This window comes from Anser brachyrhynchus (genome assembly GCF_964034855.1).
Source record: "Anser brachyrhynchus genome assembly, chromosome: 3".
Lineage (NCBI taxonomy): Eukaryota > Metazoa > Chordata > Aves > Anseriformes > Anatidae > Anser > Anser brachyrhynchus.
This window is the reverse complement of record NC_137696.1, coordinates 110,070,926-110,091,252: the sequence shown is the minus strand read 5'-3', so window position 1 is coordinate 110,091,252 and position 20,327 is coordinate 110,070,926. Positions and strand designations below refer to the sequence as shown.

The 20,327-nt window shown below is 37.8% G+C and overlaps 1 protein-coding gene across 4 annotated transcripts in view; it reads right to left on the bottom strand.

The window, feature by feature from the left end:
* The window catches only part of ASAP2 (ArfGAP with SH3 domain, ankyrin repeat and PH domain 2), an 87,699-nt gene that overhangs the window by 30,402 nt on the left and 36,970 nt on the right, over positions 1 to 20,327 (bottom strand). For all 4 annotated transcript variants that reach the window (XM_080585453.1, XM_080585454.1, XM_080585456.1 and 1 more), the window contains 7 exons: positions 19,874 to 19,923; positions 10,138 to 10,267; positions 8,386 to 8,471; positions 6,816 to 6,891; positions 6,229 to 6,315; positions 868 to 971; positions 686 to 755 (listed from right to left, as the gene is read on the bottom strand). In XM_080585453.1, coding sequence (XP_080441579.1) covers positions 686 to 755; positions 868 to 971; positions 6,229 to 6,315; positions 6,816 to 6,891; positions 8,386 to 8,471; positions 10,138 to 10,267; positions 19,874 to 19,923 — 603 coding nt within the window. The remainder of the gene's footprint in view (positions 1 to 685; positions 756 to 867; positions 972 to 6,228; positions 6,316 to 6,815; positions 6,892 to 8,385; positions 8,472 to 10,137; positions 10,268 to 19,873; positions 19,924 to 20,327) is intronic.

Here is a 20,327-nt window from a genome sequence, read left to right as displayed (position 1 = left end):
AAAAAGACGAAGGTTAATGGAAAGGGAGAAGAGCTGAGTTCAAAGCCAAGAATAAAAACTATGCAAGTATAAATTATGAAAGTATAAAATTTTCAAAATTAAAGTAGAAAGTATTACAAGTTTGTTAACATGTTGCAAATACTGGTATCAAAGAAAGAGGGGCTTCTAATGCCCTCTCATCTTTCTGGTAGAATTTGCCTTCAAAGTTAATTTTCTCCAACATCTGCTCTCCAGGAAAGTTACCTTCTTACACATTATCATAGAGAAACAAGTCTGGGGGAGAAATGAGATTCAGTATTCTTTCAGATTGTCTTCTAAATATAAAGCTGTTTCAACCGTATGTAAAAGATGGCTTAACGCCCAACCGTATCTTTCCATAATGCTGGAGTTAGAATTCGTATTTTTAGATAGTCTGGTAAAATATGAACAGCTTATATGAACAAAATGAGCCCTTAAAAAAGCATTTTTTTCCCATTAGCATCATTAGCATTAAAACAGTTGTATTTTTAGATACTGTGTACGTCTTGATATATTTCTGAAAGATTGCCTTAAAAATATGTACCCATCACATTGAAAGCACTGCATCAGGAATGTAGCTAATTCCAAATTACAAATATAGACCAGCATAGTTTTTCTTTTTTGTATTAGCAACCATGTACATAAAATACTGTAAACAAATACTTACTGTACCATGGGAAATTGTAAGAAAACCATTTTTAACTGAGCACTTCCTTTTCTGCCACACTTTTCTGATTCTGGTTTAAAGGGAAAAAAAAAAGCGACTCAGTTTTTATAGTATTATTACATCATTTTGCTCTTAAGACCTTTTTTTTTTTTTTTCCCCCAGTGGAGTCCAGCAGTACTTACCCATCACTTTTCTTGTACAGGCTACCATTTCGTTCAGTGCCATGTTCCTTGTTTCCCTGAGGCTGATGTAAACTGTAAGCTGTACTCTGACGAATCTGAGAATCCTGAAACATAAAGAAGAGCAATTTGTAATGCATTCCACATTTTCAACCAAAATCTCTCTATTACTAATGAGTTTCAGAGCCCTTCCTCCTGCTCTAATCCTACAGGCCAAATGAAGCACATTTTTCCTCCTCGGTGAGGAGAACAAAATCCATTTATTTTTCAGATGGCAAAAAAAAAAACAAAAAAAAAAACTTAAGTAGTAGTGTTCTAGTGTTCACTAGCACCTGCCAAAATCCCCTTGCTTTCATTTAGCTTTGCTACTGCCTTTATATATATATTTAATCTGAACAGTAAGTGAGCAGCTGGCTTTCCAACTCGTATAAACGTTGCTGTGTATAAACACTAAAAATTGTTATTACCTGTAATTCCTAGTGCACACTTCCATTGTTAAATAATAATAATAAACACAAATAAATTGAAAGTGGTTTTCCTTGTGGAAACTGAGCTGAGCTATTTGTTTTGAAGAGCAAGAGAGACTTACTAGAAGCATGGTTGAGGAAGCACTCAGGATTTAGTAGAAAAAAATTAAATTATTTCCGTAAGAAGAATAACTTAAATCAAACCAAATTATCTTGAACAAAATAGAATGCTGTGACAGAAAGTGACAAGGATTAAACTAAACTACTGTCACTGCTATCAGTACTACCCAGATGCAGGGCTCACTGCTGCAAGAGTCCAACTCCTTAAAAAATAAGAACCTCACAGTAAGGAATCCGACGGGTCATGCTGTCTTAGCAGCAGCAGCACGATGGGATGAACTTTTCAATGCATACACTAACGGCGACCAATGTTTATAAAATTTATTTTTTTTCCATATGGATGTAATACACCTTAGTTATAGGTGGCAGAAAATACAAGTATAGTAGAAAAAATACCACAAAGAAAGCAGCTCACTTAACTGACTATCTGAGCTACTCTAGACAAACACTTAAGTGCTATTATGATATAAATGTAGTAATTTGACAAAAATCCTCTTTTGTAAAAAGATGAGTCAGTACGTCTCAGATATGCTACGAATACGGTCACAAGATACATCAGTTTGGGATTCCAGAGTGTACACATGATAAGGTAAAATATATATAAATACAAAAAGTATGAGTTTAGAAGATTTCTCTCTAATTACAATTTGATTCATACACTTCATTAGCCTAGATATAAGGCTTATCTCTGGATGTAAGTGAGGAAAAAAGCAAACAACTAAAACTAAGAACAAGCTTGGACCGTGCTTTTCCCCAGGAGCGCCAGCTCAGATGTAGTGCTGCACCTTTTTGAGCTCCAGCAGCACATTCTTGTTGTCCCAGCTCCTGCTGCAGCCAAAGTTGCTCAAGATCAGCAGTAATGGCAAGGTGTGACAGGTCAGAAATGCGGTAGGGACAGAGCCACCACCTAACGAGCCCTGTTTGGTGCACTTACAACTCCACAGCTGCAGGACATCAGGCTCAGCCTCAGCGGTGAGCTGAGCTGAAGGCAGGCTGCAGAACAATCCCTGCTTGCGTACTTTTACTGACTTCTGGAGAAAATCTGATCTGACACTGCCTGTTATGTCCTACCACTGCCTTAATCTCCGCCTCCCATTACTGTGTTGCTTCAGTAACAGAACTCCATTCCCAAAAAGATTAGAGGTCTTACAGGAAATTAATCTCCGTTCTCCACATCCTCAATTACGCCGAGGTTTCAGATGACCTCCAACACCTGCCCAGAGCAGAATTCCCATTAGTTAAGACGGTGCTGCTACTTTTTGTGGCCTATTTTCTGCTGCATTTCAGCTACCTTCCTTCAGCTGCTGTTTACTCTCAGTTGCTATGTTTGGCCAAACTGGCGAGCCAGCAATACAAGCTTCCTGCCCGATTTCAGCTAGGGAGGAAGCTGCTGCAGATGACGTGCATTTCCACACATTCATTGCTACGGACGGTATCTTTAAAAAATTTAATATTATTTCATGACAAGGAGCTAAGGACAAGACCAGGAGACTTTCCAGTTTCAAATCCCTGGTTCGGGCCGTGCCCAAATCTATAGTGTCCTATAGTGTCCTGTGTGATTGATTTCCAGATGATGCTTTTCCACAGTCTTTGTCAAGCCAGTTCACAGTTTTGGTCTAGCTCCTAAAAGATGCGATGCCATATGACAAATCACCCTAACAATTCACATCCTTCCAGGCAATTTCAGCACGCCTTTTCCATATGTGGGCTCCCCTATTTCTGGTTTGCAAATTCCACGTAACAGGAGGTCAAATCGCAAATAACAGGGGCAGATCCAGCGGAACAGGAACAATGTACATTACCTACAGGGAAATGGATCACCGCAGGACACAGGATATACCTAGCTATACCTAGCACAGTATTGCCGTTTTAAATCTCTCTCAAACATACTAAGATCAGAACAGACTGAAGTACACGAGCCTAAGAAGCTGAACTTTGTCCACTTTATCAGCTTTGAAATGCAGATAGGCGTACAGAAAAAGGTGAGTCATTTCATTGAAGCATGTTTATAGTGAATCACTTCTCTGACTAGAAACAGGTTGGTGATTTCTTTCAAATTCTTATAAAGACTTCTAAATCAAGCTGAATTAACACTACTAAAAATTCAAGAAATGTGACAACAGTATCCTGTAAGGCAAGAGAGAGCCTAAAAACCTGGCTATCAACCCCACTATTTGAACACAACAGAGCTTTCCATGCGAGGTACTTTAACTTATGCACTGAAAATTTTGGCTAGCTGTTTCACAGCTCCCATGTAGCAGGCACTCAGACTGCCTGGATCCCTTCTGTGCATAAAGCTGCCAAAAAGTCCTTACAGCTTTCCAAGAGCCTGAGGTTCTCGAATTTGCAGTATCATCGCCAGGAGGATTTTTCAGAGACCCACCCCTTATCTATCACAGTGCCACAGAGTTTCCAGCAGATGCATCTGCCAGAATCTCCTGCAGGCAGCCTCTCCTACAGCATAGCTACCAAACGTTTTGTTAAGACAAAGTTTATCCTACTTTGCAGTGGCCTAAAGAAATTGCAGGTTCTACCAAAGAGGTACAGGAAGCAGAAGGAGATCTGAACACTACTCTGAGGCTACCTTCAATTCTAACTTTTTACCAAGATGGACACACAAAGACCTTTAAAAAAAAAGAAGTTTCAGTACAAATCAGGTTTGAGGAAGTTCAGTGCAGGAAAAGACAATGTATTCAGACACAACAAAAAAGGTTGACTCTGAATATTCATGTCTTTTTTTTTTTTAAACAACAGAAATGTTCAGCAATGTTCTATTAAAATGGACTTCATGTATTAAATGGTTAAAAATAGACACATCTTTAAAATCTTGCAAGAACATCAAATCAAGCAACTGGATTTAATTCCCAGGAGAGAGAAAATAGGAAATTACTAATTTGACCTACTGTAATTTCCTTTCTCAAGATCAATCTGACAACTTTCCTCGACCCCCTCCCCCCCCCCTTTTTTTTTGTGGGGGTAGGTATTACAACAAACACAAGAGGAGGAAAAAAGAACCACTCGTCTCACACCAGCTGAAAAAAGCTCAGAGGACAAATCCAGTTTCTTGAAATCTGAATGGAAAGAAAGCATGCCAACTATTTTCATTAAAACATAGCAACACTTACTCTCCTAGACTTCGGTCACAAAATGTAAATGCGTTTCAGGAAGGAAAAAGAAAACAGTTATAGTAAAGGAAATTACAGTGCAACAAGAATAATACTGGTGGATTGTACAGCAAGTTATAACAGGATTGTTTGGCATCCCACTGATTAATTGATGTTTTCAAACAACTTTAATAATTATATTACTTCTCATGCTCTGCAGGTAGTATCTATAGCTGTATTTGCAGAATTGATATATAATGAATATAGAATAAAGCATTTTCAATACTTCTATTTTTACATGCAACAAAACCAGTACAAGTAAAAAATCCATGCATACCATTGAATTTTTCAGCCTGTGAAAAGATGTGTGCTCACCGTGCCTTCCTTATAAGTTAATATCAGTATCTCTGATAAACAGGTGAACACAGAGGAACAACTTTCCCAGCAATCATAAAAACCAACTGCTTCTGTTACCTCTCTTGAACGAAGACCTGAACAGAACAGGAAGCCTGCTAACATGCCCTTAACAGCAAAGATTCCTTGATGAGAGTAGGCAGTCAATGGTGAATCCCAAGTACTCACCATTTCTGTTAGAATCACTAGTCTTTCACTCCACAAAGTTCCATTTTGAAAGTTTTATTTAGCAAATACACACCTCAGTAAGTCCTAAACACCAGGCAGAACCTAAGAAAGTGTCTGTAGACTGAATAGGACTTTGTACACAATGATCATTACCACAAACTTCACGTGGCAACAAACAGCACCTCGATGTGAAGAGCATTTAATGCCTATCAGCAAGCCTGCCACCTATTAAAGCTATGAGCCAGCATAAACTTCACGAGAAGATGAAAGCAAGACTGAGAAAGATCAAGGAAGTCCGAGGTCTACAGACTAAACCATTTCTTTGTAACGCCTCTCAGAACGAGAATCTGAAAAGGGAGGGGTTCATTCATCACTTACTCACAGCCCAGCAGCCACACAAAGGAAGCTGGCTGGATTTTATTTCTATGAAGAGGAAGCACTAGCAATCTGAAACAAAAGTAGCCCTAATGTTTAGGATTAGATTATACAAAAGATGCTTGGCTCCAGATCAGAGCTTGCCAAATAAAATTACTCCAGAATGCTTTAAATCTAACAGCAATAACAACTGAAGCTCAAAAAATAATTTGTTAGGTTGCTGAACTGACCCATCTTTTGCACCTTCGAAAACTGGCATCTTTGCAGCAGAACAGCAAGCTTCATTGTACTTTTTGCAGATAGTGACAGAAGTGTTTTGGGATTTGGAGTTCAGTTTTACATAATCTTTATACAACACAGAATAGTTCTGTGAGACAAGATTATATTAATTGGGTCTCCTTGTTACTGCCAAAGTTCTTCCATCCTCAGTTTGATCCCCACAGACACTCCTTGCAGTCAGCTCACAGACAGTGCATCAACTTAAGTGTTTTGCAACAGCAGTAGCAAAAATAAATTAATGTCTCATACATTTTAGTGAGAATCTCTTCAAAAAACACACCTTCAGAAACATTCACCATCAGCATCAAAGCAAAGATGAAGAAACAAAAAAAGGTATGTGGCTGATGAAAGTTAAAATAATTCTATTTCAAAAATTAACACTAGATTGGAAGAAATTATAATGGACATTCCAACACCAAATCACCTTGTATGCTCACCTCTTTCTGATCAACCTGGAGTGCTGATTTTAATATATCTCTAAGCTGTGTTAATTGTCTTCTTTCCTCATCTTGTGCTTGTTTAATCTTGAATGAAGAAAAACACAGGTTAAAAATAGCATTATTGTTTCTTTTTCAACACAGTTCTTCCAAACTTGCTACTTAATTGGTTCATTTTTCTGAGAAGTGTTCAGCAAGAATGAAAACACAAAGAGAAAAGATACCATGATAAATTTATTTTCCTTTTTATCTTCAGAAAACTCGATAATGGCTAGGATGTTGCTGGGTTAAGAATTCAATATTGCCTCACACTGTTCTTGTTTCCTTGTGTTCAATTTGAAACCATATGTTGTTTTTCACTTAGTCTGCAAACATTTTATGGTAGAGGCTCTTTTCCTGACATTTTACACAGGGGGGTTCTGAACTGGATCTAAAGCTCCTGGACACGATATTAAAACAAAATTTTACTCAAAAATCTCCTCAAAACCTTAAAATGATACTAAACCAGTCAAGCAACTTGAACAAAAACGTTCACAGCTCTACTGTAAAAAACTAAGCACAAAGAAAGTGAAAGGTTGCTAACTCACTGTATAAAGATCTGTCGACAGTGTCTCAATTGAAGGCTTAAGACTTTCAACTGCTTTTAACCCATCCTGAAAGAAACTTTAAAAAAAAAAAAAGCAGACTTATTAAACCTTACTTTGTATTTTCTATTTAAAAAGTTGCCAAGAGAAGACATACAAATTATGCCATGCCGTAAGCTTCAAAACCTTAAAAATTTATTTTTTATTCATCTTTAACTAATTCACATCTTTATTTCCATCATAGCTTATTCTAACATGCAAAATCCCGGAGTAGATTCAGTACTGACACAACCCACTGCCACATAATTTTTCTTTATTCTCACAACAAATACTGGTTCTAATCCCATTTTTTCTGATGGCCCAGAACAAGCAAGATTCATTGTAGAACAGTAAAAGCTCTAGCAGGTATAAAATAATTGTGACTTCTTGGAGCCCAATCATTTCACACCTGATGAAATCTTCCCTCTAAAGGAAAGCCTCTCTGCTTCCCAAGCATTATTTACAGCCTACCTGCAAACTGAATATGCTACATCATACTGTATAATATGTATTAGTGTATTGGCACGGTAATGTTCTCTATTCCAATAGAGAATATTGCAGCTCTTCAAAATAGGTAAGATTTTAAAAATACATTCAAAGAAACCTCAGGTATACACATATGATTAAAAAATTGCTGCCACGTTAGTGAAAGAAATACTTTCACTCTGGGAAGAAGACATGAAAGTGACAACACAACACAGCATTTATGTTGTGGAAATTTTATTAAATGGACAGGAAATGAGTAACAAAGTAGGAGTGAAACCGATTTTAAAGCAACATAGTTACACATATAAAAAACTACATTTATTCAGACTGGTCTTTTAAGATAAAAATTCACTGTTTTTAACAGGCTGACAGAAGCTCTTTCAAGTTTATAGCTATGGCTTTATTGCTATATTATTGATCTGTAAGATTACCATAAAAAGGAACATCATTCTTTGTGTTTTAATACTGAGTCCCCCAATTAATTTGAAAGAAAAAGTGAGATTTCTAAATACAGTTTGATCCCACTGCTTATGCAATTTATTTTCTTTGAGCACAGAATTAATTTAGATCATTGCCAGATACACAGGTTAAAAAAAAAAAAAACAACAGCCAATGTCAAAACTAATACACCGCTAACTAACTGACCAAACTAATAGCTCTTTTGGGTAGACCTGTGCGGTATCAAGAGTTGGACTTGATGATCCTTAAGGGTCCCTTCCAACTCAGGATATTCTATGATTCTATGATTCTTTTTCAGCAGTAGTTTACGAAACATGCCAAATTATTGTGTGGCACTCCTTTGGAACAAGCAAATATATTCTACAGTACTAACTAAAACACATTATATGCTTTGGAATATTGTAAGAAACTCAATTACTGATCTGTTTGACAAAAGCAACTTGTAAAAAGATTTAATGAGACCAATTTAATCTTTACTTATTTATAGATTTATGTTTTAAAATCCAGAAAAGTATTACAATTATGTCAAAAGTTTAAAGCAAAATATCGTTCCAATTATTGTGTAGGTGTAAAGAAAACTAAAACATACTTGCACTGAGCATGAAAATATTTGATCAAGTTCTGAAGTAAGTCCACTCCTTTTTTAATCTTGATTTCATTGACTTTCAGCAGGTACTGTTAAAACAGTAATTCACAAAAGAAATTAATGATTACTACCACAGTATTATTTAACATTTTATTTTCAGTTGTATTTCAACAAGCTTTAACAGTTCCAGATTTAGAAGGCCTGAAAAGAATATACCAAACTGTGGCTTCATGGGTTAATCACACAAAAGCAAGAGTTGCCACTGCTGCTTTTTGATACCTTGTGGGGATACTTCACTATGGTTAGTTCAAATTGTTACCCCATCCTTCATGACTCCTAGTGGAAGCCTCTACTAAAGGAAGCATAAAAGTTTGTGCCGTGAACTTAGGAACCTGTTCTGAAACCTAGCAGCCCATCAAGATATGCATCTCATTGGCTGTTAAATCCATTGCCAAACAGATGTCATTAAGCAAGAAAGCAGTTTATTCAAAAAAAAAAAAAAAAAAGAGGGATTAGTTTAACCATCTTTTTAAATCTGCTTTTTGATTTGAACATTTTCTCTGCCAGTTCCTTACACACAGTAGTAACAGAAAATTACAGTTTAGCATGATATTTAAAAAAATCTTAGCACTGAGCTACAAAAAAAGTATAATTAGATTGCATTACGCATGAACAAATTCCATATTAAGTGGCAGCTCCTCCCCTGAATGCCATAGCACAAAAGATGATGGCCATGCAAGCAGAAGTAAGATTGCCAGGTATTTACAGGTTTGCTTAACTGCCCATTAAATGTGGGCAAATATTAACTCCTGCACAGATAGTGACCTACAGGCAAAGGGGTGAACATGCTCTAACACATCCGTTTTTCGCTTACCCACATGGGATAACTATTTCACCCCAGATATTTTAAAACAAATAAAATAAAGCTGTATCTAAGTGCCAGCTTTCAATGAGGTGGCTTGTCAAGCTGGTTCTGATGAACAGACGACTGGCCTAAATGTATGCACACTAGACAACATTTAGGCAGAAGAATCAACTCTGACTCCTGCTAGTACAAAGCGGAGTTCTAAGCATCTGGTATTGGATTAACTTTCATGATTTATGGAGAGCTAGCTTTTATTTATGATACAACTCCCAACACATTACACTTCTGATTTACTAGCTAAAACAAAACCAAGTTCCCTTTTATTATTACTCAGAGTTAACCAAGTATAAACTTCTTTTTTCTGAAAATCAGGAAATATGACGTGCCCCAGGATATGCCCCTGCTATTTCAGATTTAAGGTAATTTCAGAGATTTCGAAGATTTCAAAGTGGCAGCATTTTAAAACATCTTGAAAGACAACTGGATTCCATCCTTAGCACTTTTTTTCAGTACCAGCCAATAGTGTACTAAACTCGTGTCTTTCCTCACATAATACCGCAACAGCTGGCGGTGCAGGGAACAATGCAGAGAATGATCTAGGGCTTAAAATAACTTAGAGTGAAGTAGGAGTGTAAAGGCTTATTTATTATCATCTCTTAGCGTTTAATTGAGCTTTGCATTGTTTATTCTGCAATTTACTTGCAAGCAAAATTAGAAAATTCCCTGCAAAGTTAGCACATCAGGACAGAAAAAATGTAATTTAGCAATATGACTCCACTAATATCTTGCTACTTCCTTTTAACATCGCATTTGCCATAAAACAACTATGTTTTTCAAAATGTTCCTAAGACAGATTAGCAGAGTAATACCGATTTCATGTTGAATCTTACCTCACACATCTGTAACTGGAAGAACCTTCTCTCTTTCTCCATCTCTTCTGCAATTTCAGCTCCACTTATTTCTGTACGGATCATCCCGTGAAGCTTAGCATGCTCTTTTTTCTCCTTCTCTATTTTTGTACTACAAGGCAAATATTCAGTCAGTGAAGTGCGAAATTCAAAGCCTATCAGGAAATCTGATTATTTGCAAAGTCTACTGACAGATGCAGAGCCAAACTCTTGCAGCTTTGCGTACGACTTACTTCCAGATGCCATTTCATTTGAAATTTGACAATGACTAAAGATCAGCAATGACATGCAGTAGCTGAAATCTAATTCAATCATCTGTTAAAATAATTTCCTGACATAATCTAAGAGAAGATCCTAAATGAGAGGAAGAGACTAGGTTCTTGCATTGAAGAAAAAAAAATCCGTCTACAAAGTAATCCTCCTACATTTTCAATTAAAATTCATGCTTAATCCCAGCTGACCAAACACTGGTTAACAGAGTTCAATTATGTCACCAGATTTATTGAGTCTTGCCTGTCATCAAGTCATCTTCTATATATGCAGGGTTTCTTAAGCCAAAATCACAGTTGCCATCTCTACTTGCTACTGAGCCAGTTGGCACCGGGAATGCCGGCCAGCCGGCTGCGTTGCAGACTCCAGAAGTCTGCTAAGACCAGCTGTCCTAATTCCCTAAAAGTTTCCACGAACATTTTCCAAGAGCTCTGAATAAAAAAGGTTCTCCTGGAGAATATAAATGAATGGCCAATGCCCACAATGAAGCGGAACTCCCCTACAGCATTTGTTATAATTATTCTTCGTGTTATTACTAAAGAGTAGCATAATTTTATCACCCAGTTAGCCCAGCCTGATATGGAAAAAAGATACTAATAGAACAAAATACGTGAGGGCATTCACTTTTTGGAGAGTTCTTTTGTCACTCGTACCGCTTAGAAGCAGAAAATTCTGAAGAGGGCTTCCTGAGGAAATGCTATCCTGCTTTTGGACGAGAGGAAGCACCACACAGGAATACAGGAAGCGGACGAGAGGCCCAAATAACACACGCACTGTCACACCTCCTCTTGGGCAGTCAAGAGTCTCTCAGTTCTCTCTCTAAAGAGATGACGTGTCTCAAGTGCTCTCTTAACCTGATGTTAACATTGCCCTAATAGTTTACGGGGAAACATCCTAGCTGGTCTGAGGACGTCCAGTCAGCACCGCGTTCTGCACTTCTCAAGAATGAGAAACTATCTCCTCTTATACCTCGAGCAGCAAGGGAAAACTAGAATTAATCCCATTAATCCCACAGCGTTCCCACAGGGAAACGTTTTGAAAGGCCGTTCACAAAGCCCCGTTACTCTCTCACATCACCGGCAGGCCCGGCAGAGCCAACCCCTTGCAGCATTTCAGCAGCCAGCACACCCAGCCAACGTTACGCTCCTTCTTGGCACATCAAGTTCTCCAGGAAAGGGATGTTCTGAGGAAAGCTCCTCTCCTTTGAAATAAATATTCTGAAAATCTTCATTTGCCTGAAGAAAGACTCAAGTCCAGAATGTTCTATTTTCTTAAAAAAAAAAAATCTATACTCTTATTTACTGTCAACATGCCATTTTGTAGCCATAGAAAACTGAATCTGAACAAAAGAATTAAGCAGACACCAACTGTGAACAAGGACAATATGCCACCACAAAAAAAGAGTCACTGAGAATGACAAATATGCGGCTCCTTTCCAGCACACCAGGTAAAAGTTTATATTCTGGGATCCTTGATGATTCTAAAAAAGCCAAACCTCAGAGCAAAGATCCAGGATGGTTTCAGTGATCTCAGTTTCCACATTCATCTAATAACGCACGAGGCCGAAGAATTCATTGAAATGTGATTCAAGTCTAATAACTGTCAACTACTAGTGTTTTTATTGTTTATATAGAACAATAGACATAACCATGCCTAAAATTAAGAGCTTATTTACACGTCATAAGGCATTTATAAACGCTAGTTCAACCAGAACACCACTAACTCCCAAAAAGTCAAACAATAAGGACAATACTACAGCATAAATTGTTTTCAGAAATTGAATTCCTTTTCAAGAATAGGCTAGACTCAGGTGGAAGGACTACCCTTTAAAGGATAAGCATACTCTCCCAGGTGTAAGGTAGTTAAACCAAGAATAAAGCATATCAACATCCACCAAATAATTCAGGGAAACAAGACATCCTTGAAGCCATTTGATGGAGCTTCACTTACATTTTTGTAGGAACTACAAGTTTCCACAAAGTAAAAGGGAAGCTAGATTTGGAAACAAACTCAGAGGTGAGACACCAGCTAACAGGTAGCATTTCGGAGGATGAGGTCTTTGCAAATGGTTTCACAGCTTCAACAACTTCAGTGATGCTTTAAAACAACAACAAGAAAACATAAACTGAAGTCTTGGCAACAAGTACCAGAGGTACACAATGGTATATTTCATGTTTCCATTTCCTTTTTGTTTATGCTTTCAGTCTCCAACTACCTTTTCAGCTTTGTAATCCAAACGTAACCTGTTCTGCTGATTTACAGTACCATGCCATTTCCTCTCTCATCCTGTTTCTAGGGAAACAAAGAAACCATGTAAGGCAGTGCCACATGCAAATCTTCTGGGTGCTAAGGTTTAGTTGTGTTTCCTATCAAATTGCAAGGGGCAAGTCTGGGTTTGGCAGCATCAAGTGGCACTGCACTGTGATATTAACCAAATCCTTCTGGCAAAGACGTTTGTACGATGTACCTTAATGGGGTTTCAAAATATTATGGCATATTCAGGTTTTTCAGGTAAATCGATTAAGCAAAATAAATAAGAAAATAGGGAAAAGTCTCAGAAAATCTTCTAGGAGCAATAAGAAAGAAGCAAGAGTTTTGTAAAATTGCTGTTCTTGAAACTCATGCTGCACATATTGCAGATATAGATGGACTTTGCTGACTAACATTAAAATCTGAGCATCCTTCAGCCAATTTACAGCACAGCTGCACATGACTAATATACAACGAGTTCTGAGGGGGTAACAGACAAGTACAGCTGAAACACAGGACGAAGAATTCTAACAAAAAAAAGTAGAAAAGATAGATAAGTGGCCTTGCCCATTCAAGTTTCCCTATATGACAATTTGTAAATCTCCAACTTGAGGAGCAACTGTTTTTCAGTATGAATTTTAATTTCAAATAAGTCACTTGTGCCCTACATATCATGATATAAACAAACAAAGTATGCATTTTTCTTTGCTTTTCCTTTTTCATAAATAAAAAAATAAATCTTTCAGAAGGACGTGACCTGTTACTGTTTAACAGGCCTAAGGCTGGCATTTATTTTCCATCAGTGAACAAGGGTAAACACCTGGAACGCCCTGTGCAGACACAGCAGCAGCAAGCTGGCTGGGCAGGAGCTCTGTCTTTCTTCTTCTCCCTGCCGATGTAGCAGCAGTAAGCCAGGCTGAGTCTGGGTACGCAGGTGAGAAGGTGCAGAACAACAGCAATACCACTTGGAAAGCTCAGGGGGTGCACTTTGGAAAACAGAGTGCTTCCAAGGGCTATTTTGTTTCACAGAATACCGTTACACATTTTCCCTCCAAGTATCCTTTCTTCCTCTAGTCTTCCTTTTCAGCCTGACTCTGCAGCTTCAGCTCTGGCACTCTGGTCTTGCAGTGGGAGAGCCTCCAACTGATTTTATCCTACTGCCTGGCAAGGCTGACAGCAAAGCACCACCTACCATCTCTCCTATCACCCAAGTCCTGAAAAGAGAAGTAAGTCATCTCCAGCTTTTCTCTTTCACTCATCCTAAACCGGGAGGTGGGGAGAAGAGGGCAGAATTAGAAAAACGTGTCCAAATCTTTCCAGTATTTCATCCATTATATATGCAGATTCATTCAAAGCTTTCGCCATTTAATTCAAAAAGTATTCTCTTTCTAAATAAAAATACTTAACGTGAAATCCCAGGCTCAAAGCAGTTTATAAAAGCTACCTCACTCAGCACTTACTTTCTATGCCACTGTTTTCAAGATTATTTGTCCTCCAATTTGCCTTATGTACATACTTTAAAAGAAAACGGGGCAGAAGTATCCATGATCTATGCATAGCAGTGATCTATTGAGTCAAGGTACAGACCTGAAGAAGTAATTTGAGAACAGCTCGTGGAATTTTTTGGATACTATTTTTAAATATTGCTCAAAAAATGAGTTTAACAAACTGGAAACATCATCACTTAATAACACATAGCTATGCAGACACCTTTACAGAAGACTGTAATAAGAACTTGTTCATTCTCCTGCTGACTTCAGATTGTTCAGAAGCAAATCATTTATGATGGCTATATCTAGAAACGCATGCTTGCGTTCCTGCACAGTGATGTAATGCACTTCAGACTACTGCCTTGATCTCATAATCCCATAAGCACATTCAAACAACTTGTTTTATTCACTCAAGTGTGCATAACAGACTCCATGCCTCGCTTCTAAAAGGGGAATGGCAAAGGAGGAAAGGGAGCCAGCCAGACTTCCCAAGAAAAGCTTGTTAGTTTTCATTAAGCTTTAATTTTTCATAGCATTAGCACAGCACTTATTAGACTTCTGAAGATAATATATATTCACAGGCCTAAAAATAAAGTCATCTTTATAAAAAAAAAAAAAGATTAACATTTTTTCTTTTCAGGAAAGACAGGTTTGTGTGTGGAATACAGACATGGCCGTACAGCTAAAAAAAGGCGTAAATAACGTGCTTTGGTAAGTTTCTGGTTCTGTCTCCTGTACAAAAGTAATTCAATACCTACCTCAAACTCTACCACAACAGGACTGATCAAACTAAAGAACATGGGTAAAATCTGGCTCCCTGCCTTGCTGGGTACGGTCTGCCTGTTGGAAGCACGAGCAGTTGTTGTGACGTACTCTCCTTCCCCATATGCTCCCCCGGCGTGCCTGCCATTAGTGTTTAAGTACATGGGGGAAAGCAACTGCCTCATCACAAAAAGAGCCCCGTCCGCACCAGTTCCAGTCAAAGACACAGACAGACTAGTCCCACTGCTGTCCCACAGGGGAAAGACAGCGTTTTCCTGCTCACATGGGCAAAACAGAGTCTAACCGAGGTCTAAGAAAAATACACTGCTTTGAACTACCTTTAAAACCATTTAAAAATCTTCAGGGCTACAACTGAAGCATGCTAATGACAGATGGTGAGGAAAGACGAATTATTCATGAATGTGACCTCAGGATATTCCCAATTTTTGATTAAAGTAGGTTAGCATAAAGCTTTGAGTTACTTGCTCCTCTTATTCCCTTATTCAAGAACAATTCCGAAGTATAAGGCCTTCCTCAGTTACGTCAGCTAAGGCGATCTTGAGGAAAATATTACAAGGATTTAGGTATCTACAGGGAGATAATAATAATAATAATCAACACTGCATAATAATCAACACTGATGGATGGTCATCCAAGAGTTTAAGAATGGATCTTAACATTACTCTCCCAAACAAGACTAGTTATATAAATATTTTTAAACACACAATTTCATATAGAGCTTGAAGAAGCAGTTCAAAAATTGTTATGGGAAAGAAGGGGAAAAAAAGCAATTTTGAATTAACTGAATTTCTTTTCAAATAAGCCAAATTTTTATTTATATTAACACCTGCTATGTCATCAAAAACGTGCAAGTAAGATGAGATACTGAGGCAAATAAGTTGTCTTTATAAGGAAGAATCTGAAGTATTCTGCTTATCAAGCTGAAGAATTGGATAAGAATCTCCTTATCATGGCAGAAATCAGGGCGAAGTCATCGTCACTTCTCCACAGACTACGAAAATACCACTGTTATTTGGTGTTTAGCTTCACAGGTCTGAACTTGTGACTTGGAAATGAAGACCAGTGGTATGATTTTAAGCATATGGTAAAGAGAGTCAGGCAGACAAAACCAAAAAGCTGCCTAGAAGCCTTGAACGGTTTGTTAACCCAAAGGGAAGAGAATAAGAAAGGAGAAAAAAAAAAAAAAAAGAGATTCAAGAGAAGTATCACTGGAAAAGCTAGATAACTAAGCATAATCCTAGTACTGGCTTCAGGCACAGTCCAAACCAGGAGTCGTCCAACAGACTGAAGAAGACTGAGCAAACCTGCAGCTATCAACACCGACATCCACCATGCCGCTCCGGCTACACAAGCTGTAGGTCACTGAGGCCTTTTTATTTTTAAAGGTCCTTGGCCTTTTTTATTTTTTCTTCCCCCTTTTCTTTTTTTGAGGCAGAGGCTGTGCGGATAGTACTAAAAAGAAATTCAACACATGATTAAGAATTCTTGAAACAACTCTGCATTCTCTCACTGCTACGGATGACCGAAATGCACAGATATAAGGAAGTTCAGATCCATTAGGAACAGCCACAGAATCAAAACAGTCATTATCTCTAGAAACCTCAGTGGCATACATAATAGCAACTCCAGCAAACCAGAAAAACTTCATGGTTTTCTTATGTCCAAAACTTAGTAGATGATAAAAGCTGACCTCAACAAGTTCAGGCTCAAATTAACATTCTCACTCGAGCTTCAAAATCACATCATTAAACTTGCAGCATGAGATCTGTAGAGGCCAAGGCTCAATAATGATAGCTAGTAACATCTCAACTTGCCTGGAAATTCATCTTCTACATGAGATAGTTTGACAAATTCCACAGTCCTCCTGCAGAGACAAGGGTGTCATGTCAGTGAAGATCCATTCTGAATTTAGTTGAACAAAACTAGAGAAACTTGGTCTTCTCCTTGGTAGAAGTGAGGCAGATTGCACTGAAAAATAATATTTCTTGACTGCCAAACTTAAGCCCCAAAAAGCTCTTGCAAAACACAACCAAAAAAAAAAAGTCACAAAAAACCTTTGAAGAATTTGCCTGTAAATGGCATTCCCAGGCTCCCTATCCCAAGCCTCAAGCAGATGATCCTTTGGTCTTGATCAAAGTGAAGGAGTCCAACAGGCTAGACAAACAGCTTTAAACTCTAGAATGCTGATGTGGAGCTTTCATCTAACTGCTTAAAAAGCTAGCAGTTAAAAGCACAGCAACTGCACCAAGCCACCACCCAGAAATATCAGAGAAAATGGTAATGGATCTGAAAGAATTTCCTGGTGTACATGTGCTACTTTCAGGTTTTGGATGCTGAACAAACTGTGACATAAGTAGTTTAGAAATAAGCATTGTCAAGGAAATGTGTTTCATTTGTTAAAGAATCTTACAAAAACTAAGAAAGTACTTGGAAAGAAACTTGGAAAGAAGTATCTCCTTACAGCAGAGAAAAGAACTGGTCTGGGATCAAAAACAAAGTGTCTCGTTTCAAAGCAAAGACAGAATGCAGAGTCTTTTGCTTAAAACGAAAAAAAAAATAATCTCAAGATCTCACACCAGCAGCATTGGATTCGATCCCACAGAGAAAATAAATACAACGCCAACATTGCATTTTCAGGTGCTGAATGTAACAATGTACGCAAAACATTTTTTCTAGGTATCTACTGTCCTTAAACTCAAATTAGATTTCCCAAATACACAGATTTACGTACATTTCCCGTGGACATTTTAATTCCTCAAGTACGTAACTAAGATTTTTTGAAAAAGGAAAATATTTCTAGAGTATGCAACTCTGAAACATATCACCTGCTACTATAAGCAAACTGAGGATCAAAGCACAAATCCTTACATCACTGGAACATGCTCACCCTCATGAATATTCCATGAGAAATTCTAAAAACATCCAAAGTCTTGGTCCACTAGGAACAGAGGGTTCTTGGTGTGTGTCCCAGCAGCCTGCACACGTATTTATTTTCAATTCTGCACATAAGCTTTGTGGGACATCACTATGAATGAGTTATACATAATTAAAGAAGCCTTCAGATCCAGTAATCAAGCACAGGTAGACAATATCAGGCTAAATTACACGGGTGTTCTTTACAGCCCATCCTCAGAGATAAACTACTGACATGGGCAACGGTTAGAAATCTTAATTACTCCAAAAGCTGAAAATTGGCAGGGCACCAAACAGGATCATTCACTGAAATTAAGAACAAAAAGCACTGGAACCATCACAATCTTGACAAAGTTACAGTCTTCCAAGGATTCGCGCTGGAGGTTTACGTTAACGTTTCAGAATATCTTGTTACAAAAACCCAGCTATAGACAGGCACTTTCACCAACGTAACACCACTAAGGTCCTCCTCAAAAATCAAGCCTGGAAAGCAGTAATTATACCTTTTTCATCATTATTCACAAAAGGAATAATGAGATTTATTTCACTTGCTCAACTTGTTGCTTTCGTGAATAAACACCCTACAGGAACCACTTCTGAAGAATGTCTGCACATGACTTCAGACAGGCCAGCTCAGTAAGCACCAGAGAATCATTACCTTTTGTGTGACTGCAAAAAGAAAAAAAATGGTGCTAGATTCTCAGCCAACCTAGGCAGCCAGGGATCTATGTGATTCTTCTGGACCTGAATCATCAGAAATGGTCTGATACGTGTGGAGCTGATGACCTCAGAAGATCAAAGATGCTGGCTGGATAACTGACAAAGCTCAACTGATAGTCACAACCCAGGCAATATTGGAGTAAGGAATAAAACCCACTATGAAATTCTACTTCAGAGACTACCAGCTGTGCTGACACAATTGACTTGGCCAACCCAGGAATTGTAACTACTCCTGAGAAAGGGCACTAAGCCATTCACGGATATATGAGGTACCAAAATTAATTGTTTGATCTTAGCTATCGAGCTTTGTTGACTTATTTGATTCATTTAGTTGGATACAGTGTGCAGTACACCTGCTGAGAGCATCCAACCTTGTCAGGAAACGCAGAAAACATTCGTATCTTTAAATAAATGTCACTAAATACATGTAGTACAGTAAGGTTCCTGGTACTGGACTGATCTGGAATCGCAAACTGTTTTGGAGCCATACCAGTAAACAAACTTACTCCCACACCATCCTCACAACTGTGTTGGTAAGTGCCAAAGGCTCAGCAGCTACTAAGCCACTATAGATCTCGGATTTGGACACAAGTCTCATAAGACCTGCTAGAGCCAGAGACATTACATATGGTTTACATATTCTTGACTTTTTTTTCTTTTAAAGACTTTTGAAAACACATGGACATCTCTTCTGTGCTCTTCTGACTAAAGAAACTTGCTAACTACAGTGAATTAGTTCACGAAGAGGAGGAGAAAAATAACAACAAATCCTTAAAATGACATCAAGTACAATTACATTGCTATACTTTTGGTACTTAAAAGATGAAAACACAGGGTGGATAACTTCTCCTTTTTAGTGTTCTCCAAAAGTAGAGGAAGACAGAAAAGCTAGTGGACTTTCACATGTTGTAGATTCAGAGTACTAATAAGGACACTATTAAAAAAATAATAATAATCTTTCCCAATCAAAATAGAACTCCCCCAACCTAAGTAGAAGAACTTGTAGCGGGAGATTATGCTGATTACTTGGAACTTCACTAGTCAAACAGTTCTACCGGAGGTATTAACTCTAATGGCATTAAACAAATACATATATATTACTCATGAAGTAAGCTGTTTATTACACAACTTGAAATGGTTGAGTTTATGCACTACAGCTCCTCTTTTTTTTTTTAATCCACATAAAAAATCTTCCCAGCTAGGACTTCTTTCCGGGACCTTAATTCTAAATAACGGCCTTCCTAGATTTCCATTATACTTCCCTTCTATATAGAAGTTTAAAAGATACATACACTTTTGTTTCATAGTCCTTCCAAGCTTTATCAAAGGGTTTTTTCAGGTCCTGTCAAAAACAAAGAAATAATAATGCAGTTACTTATTTATGTGAAAGATACTATAGACCTAACTATGAATCTTTGCCTTTTGCAATGCCTACTAGAACAAGGTATTTTGCTTGTTCCTGCACAACTCACCTAAGGACTGTGTAAAAGTAATCTTGCATATCGGATTAACACATTCAGATTTTTAAAAGCATCTCTAGGACTTTACGTGAGCTAGATCCTTCAACAATTATGGAATTAATTAAAGCAGCATTTGATTATTTTCTCAAAGCAGGGGCATGAAGCTACACTGTATGAGGGGCACTTATTTTGACATGGAAAAATAGAAGAACAAGAGGAGCGAAATGTGGTAACTAACACAGAGGTCATAAGCATATCTTAATAAATAATCTTTTCATTCTCCAGT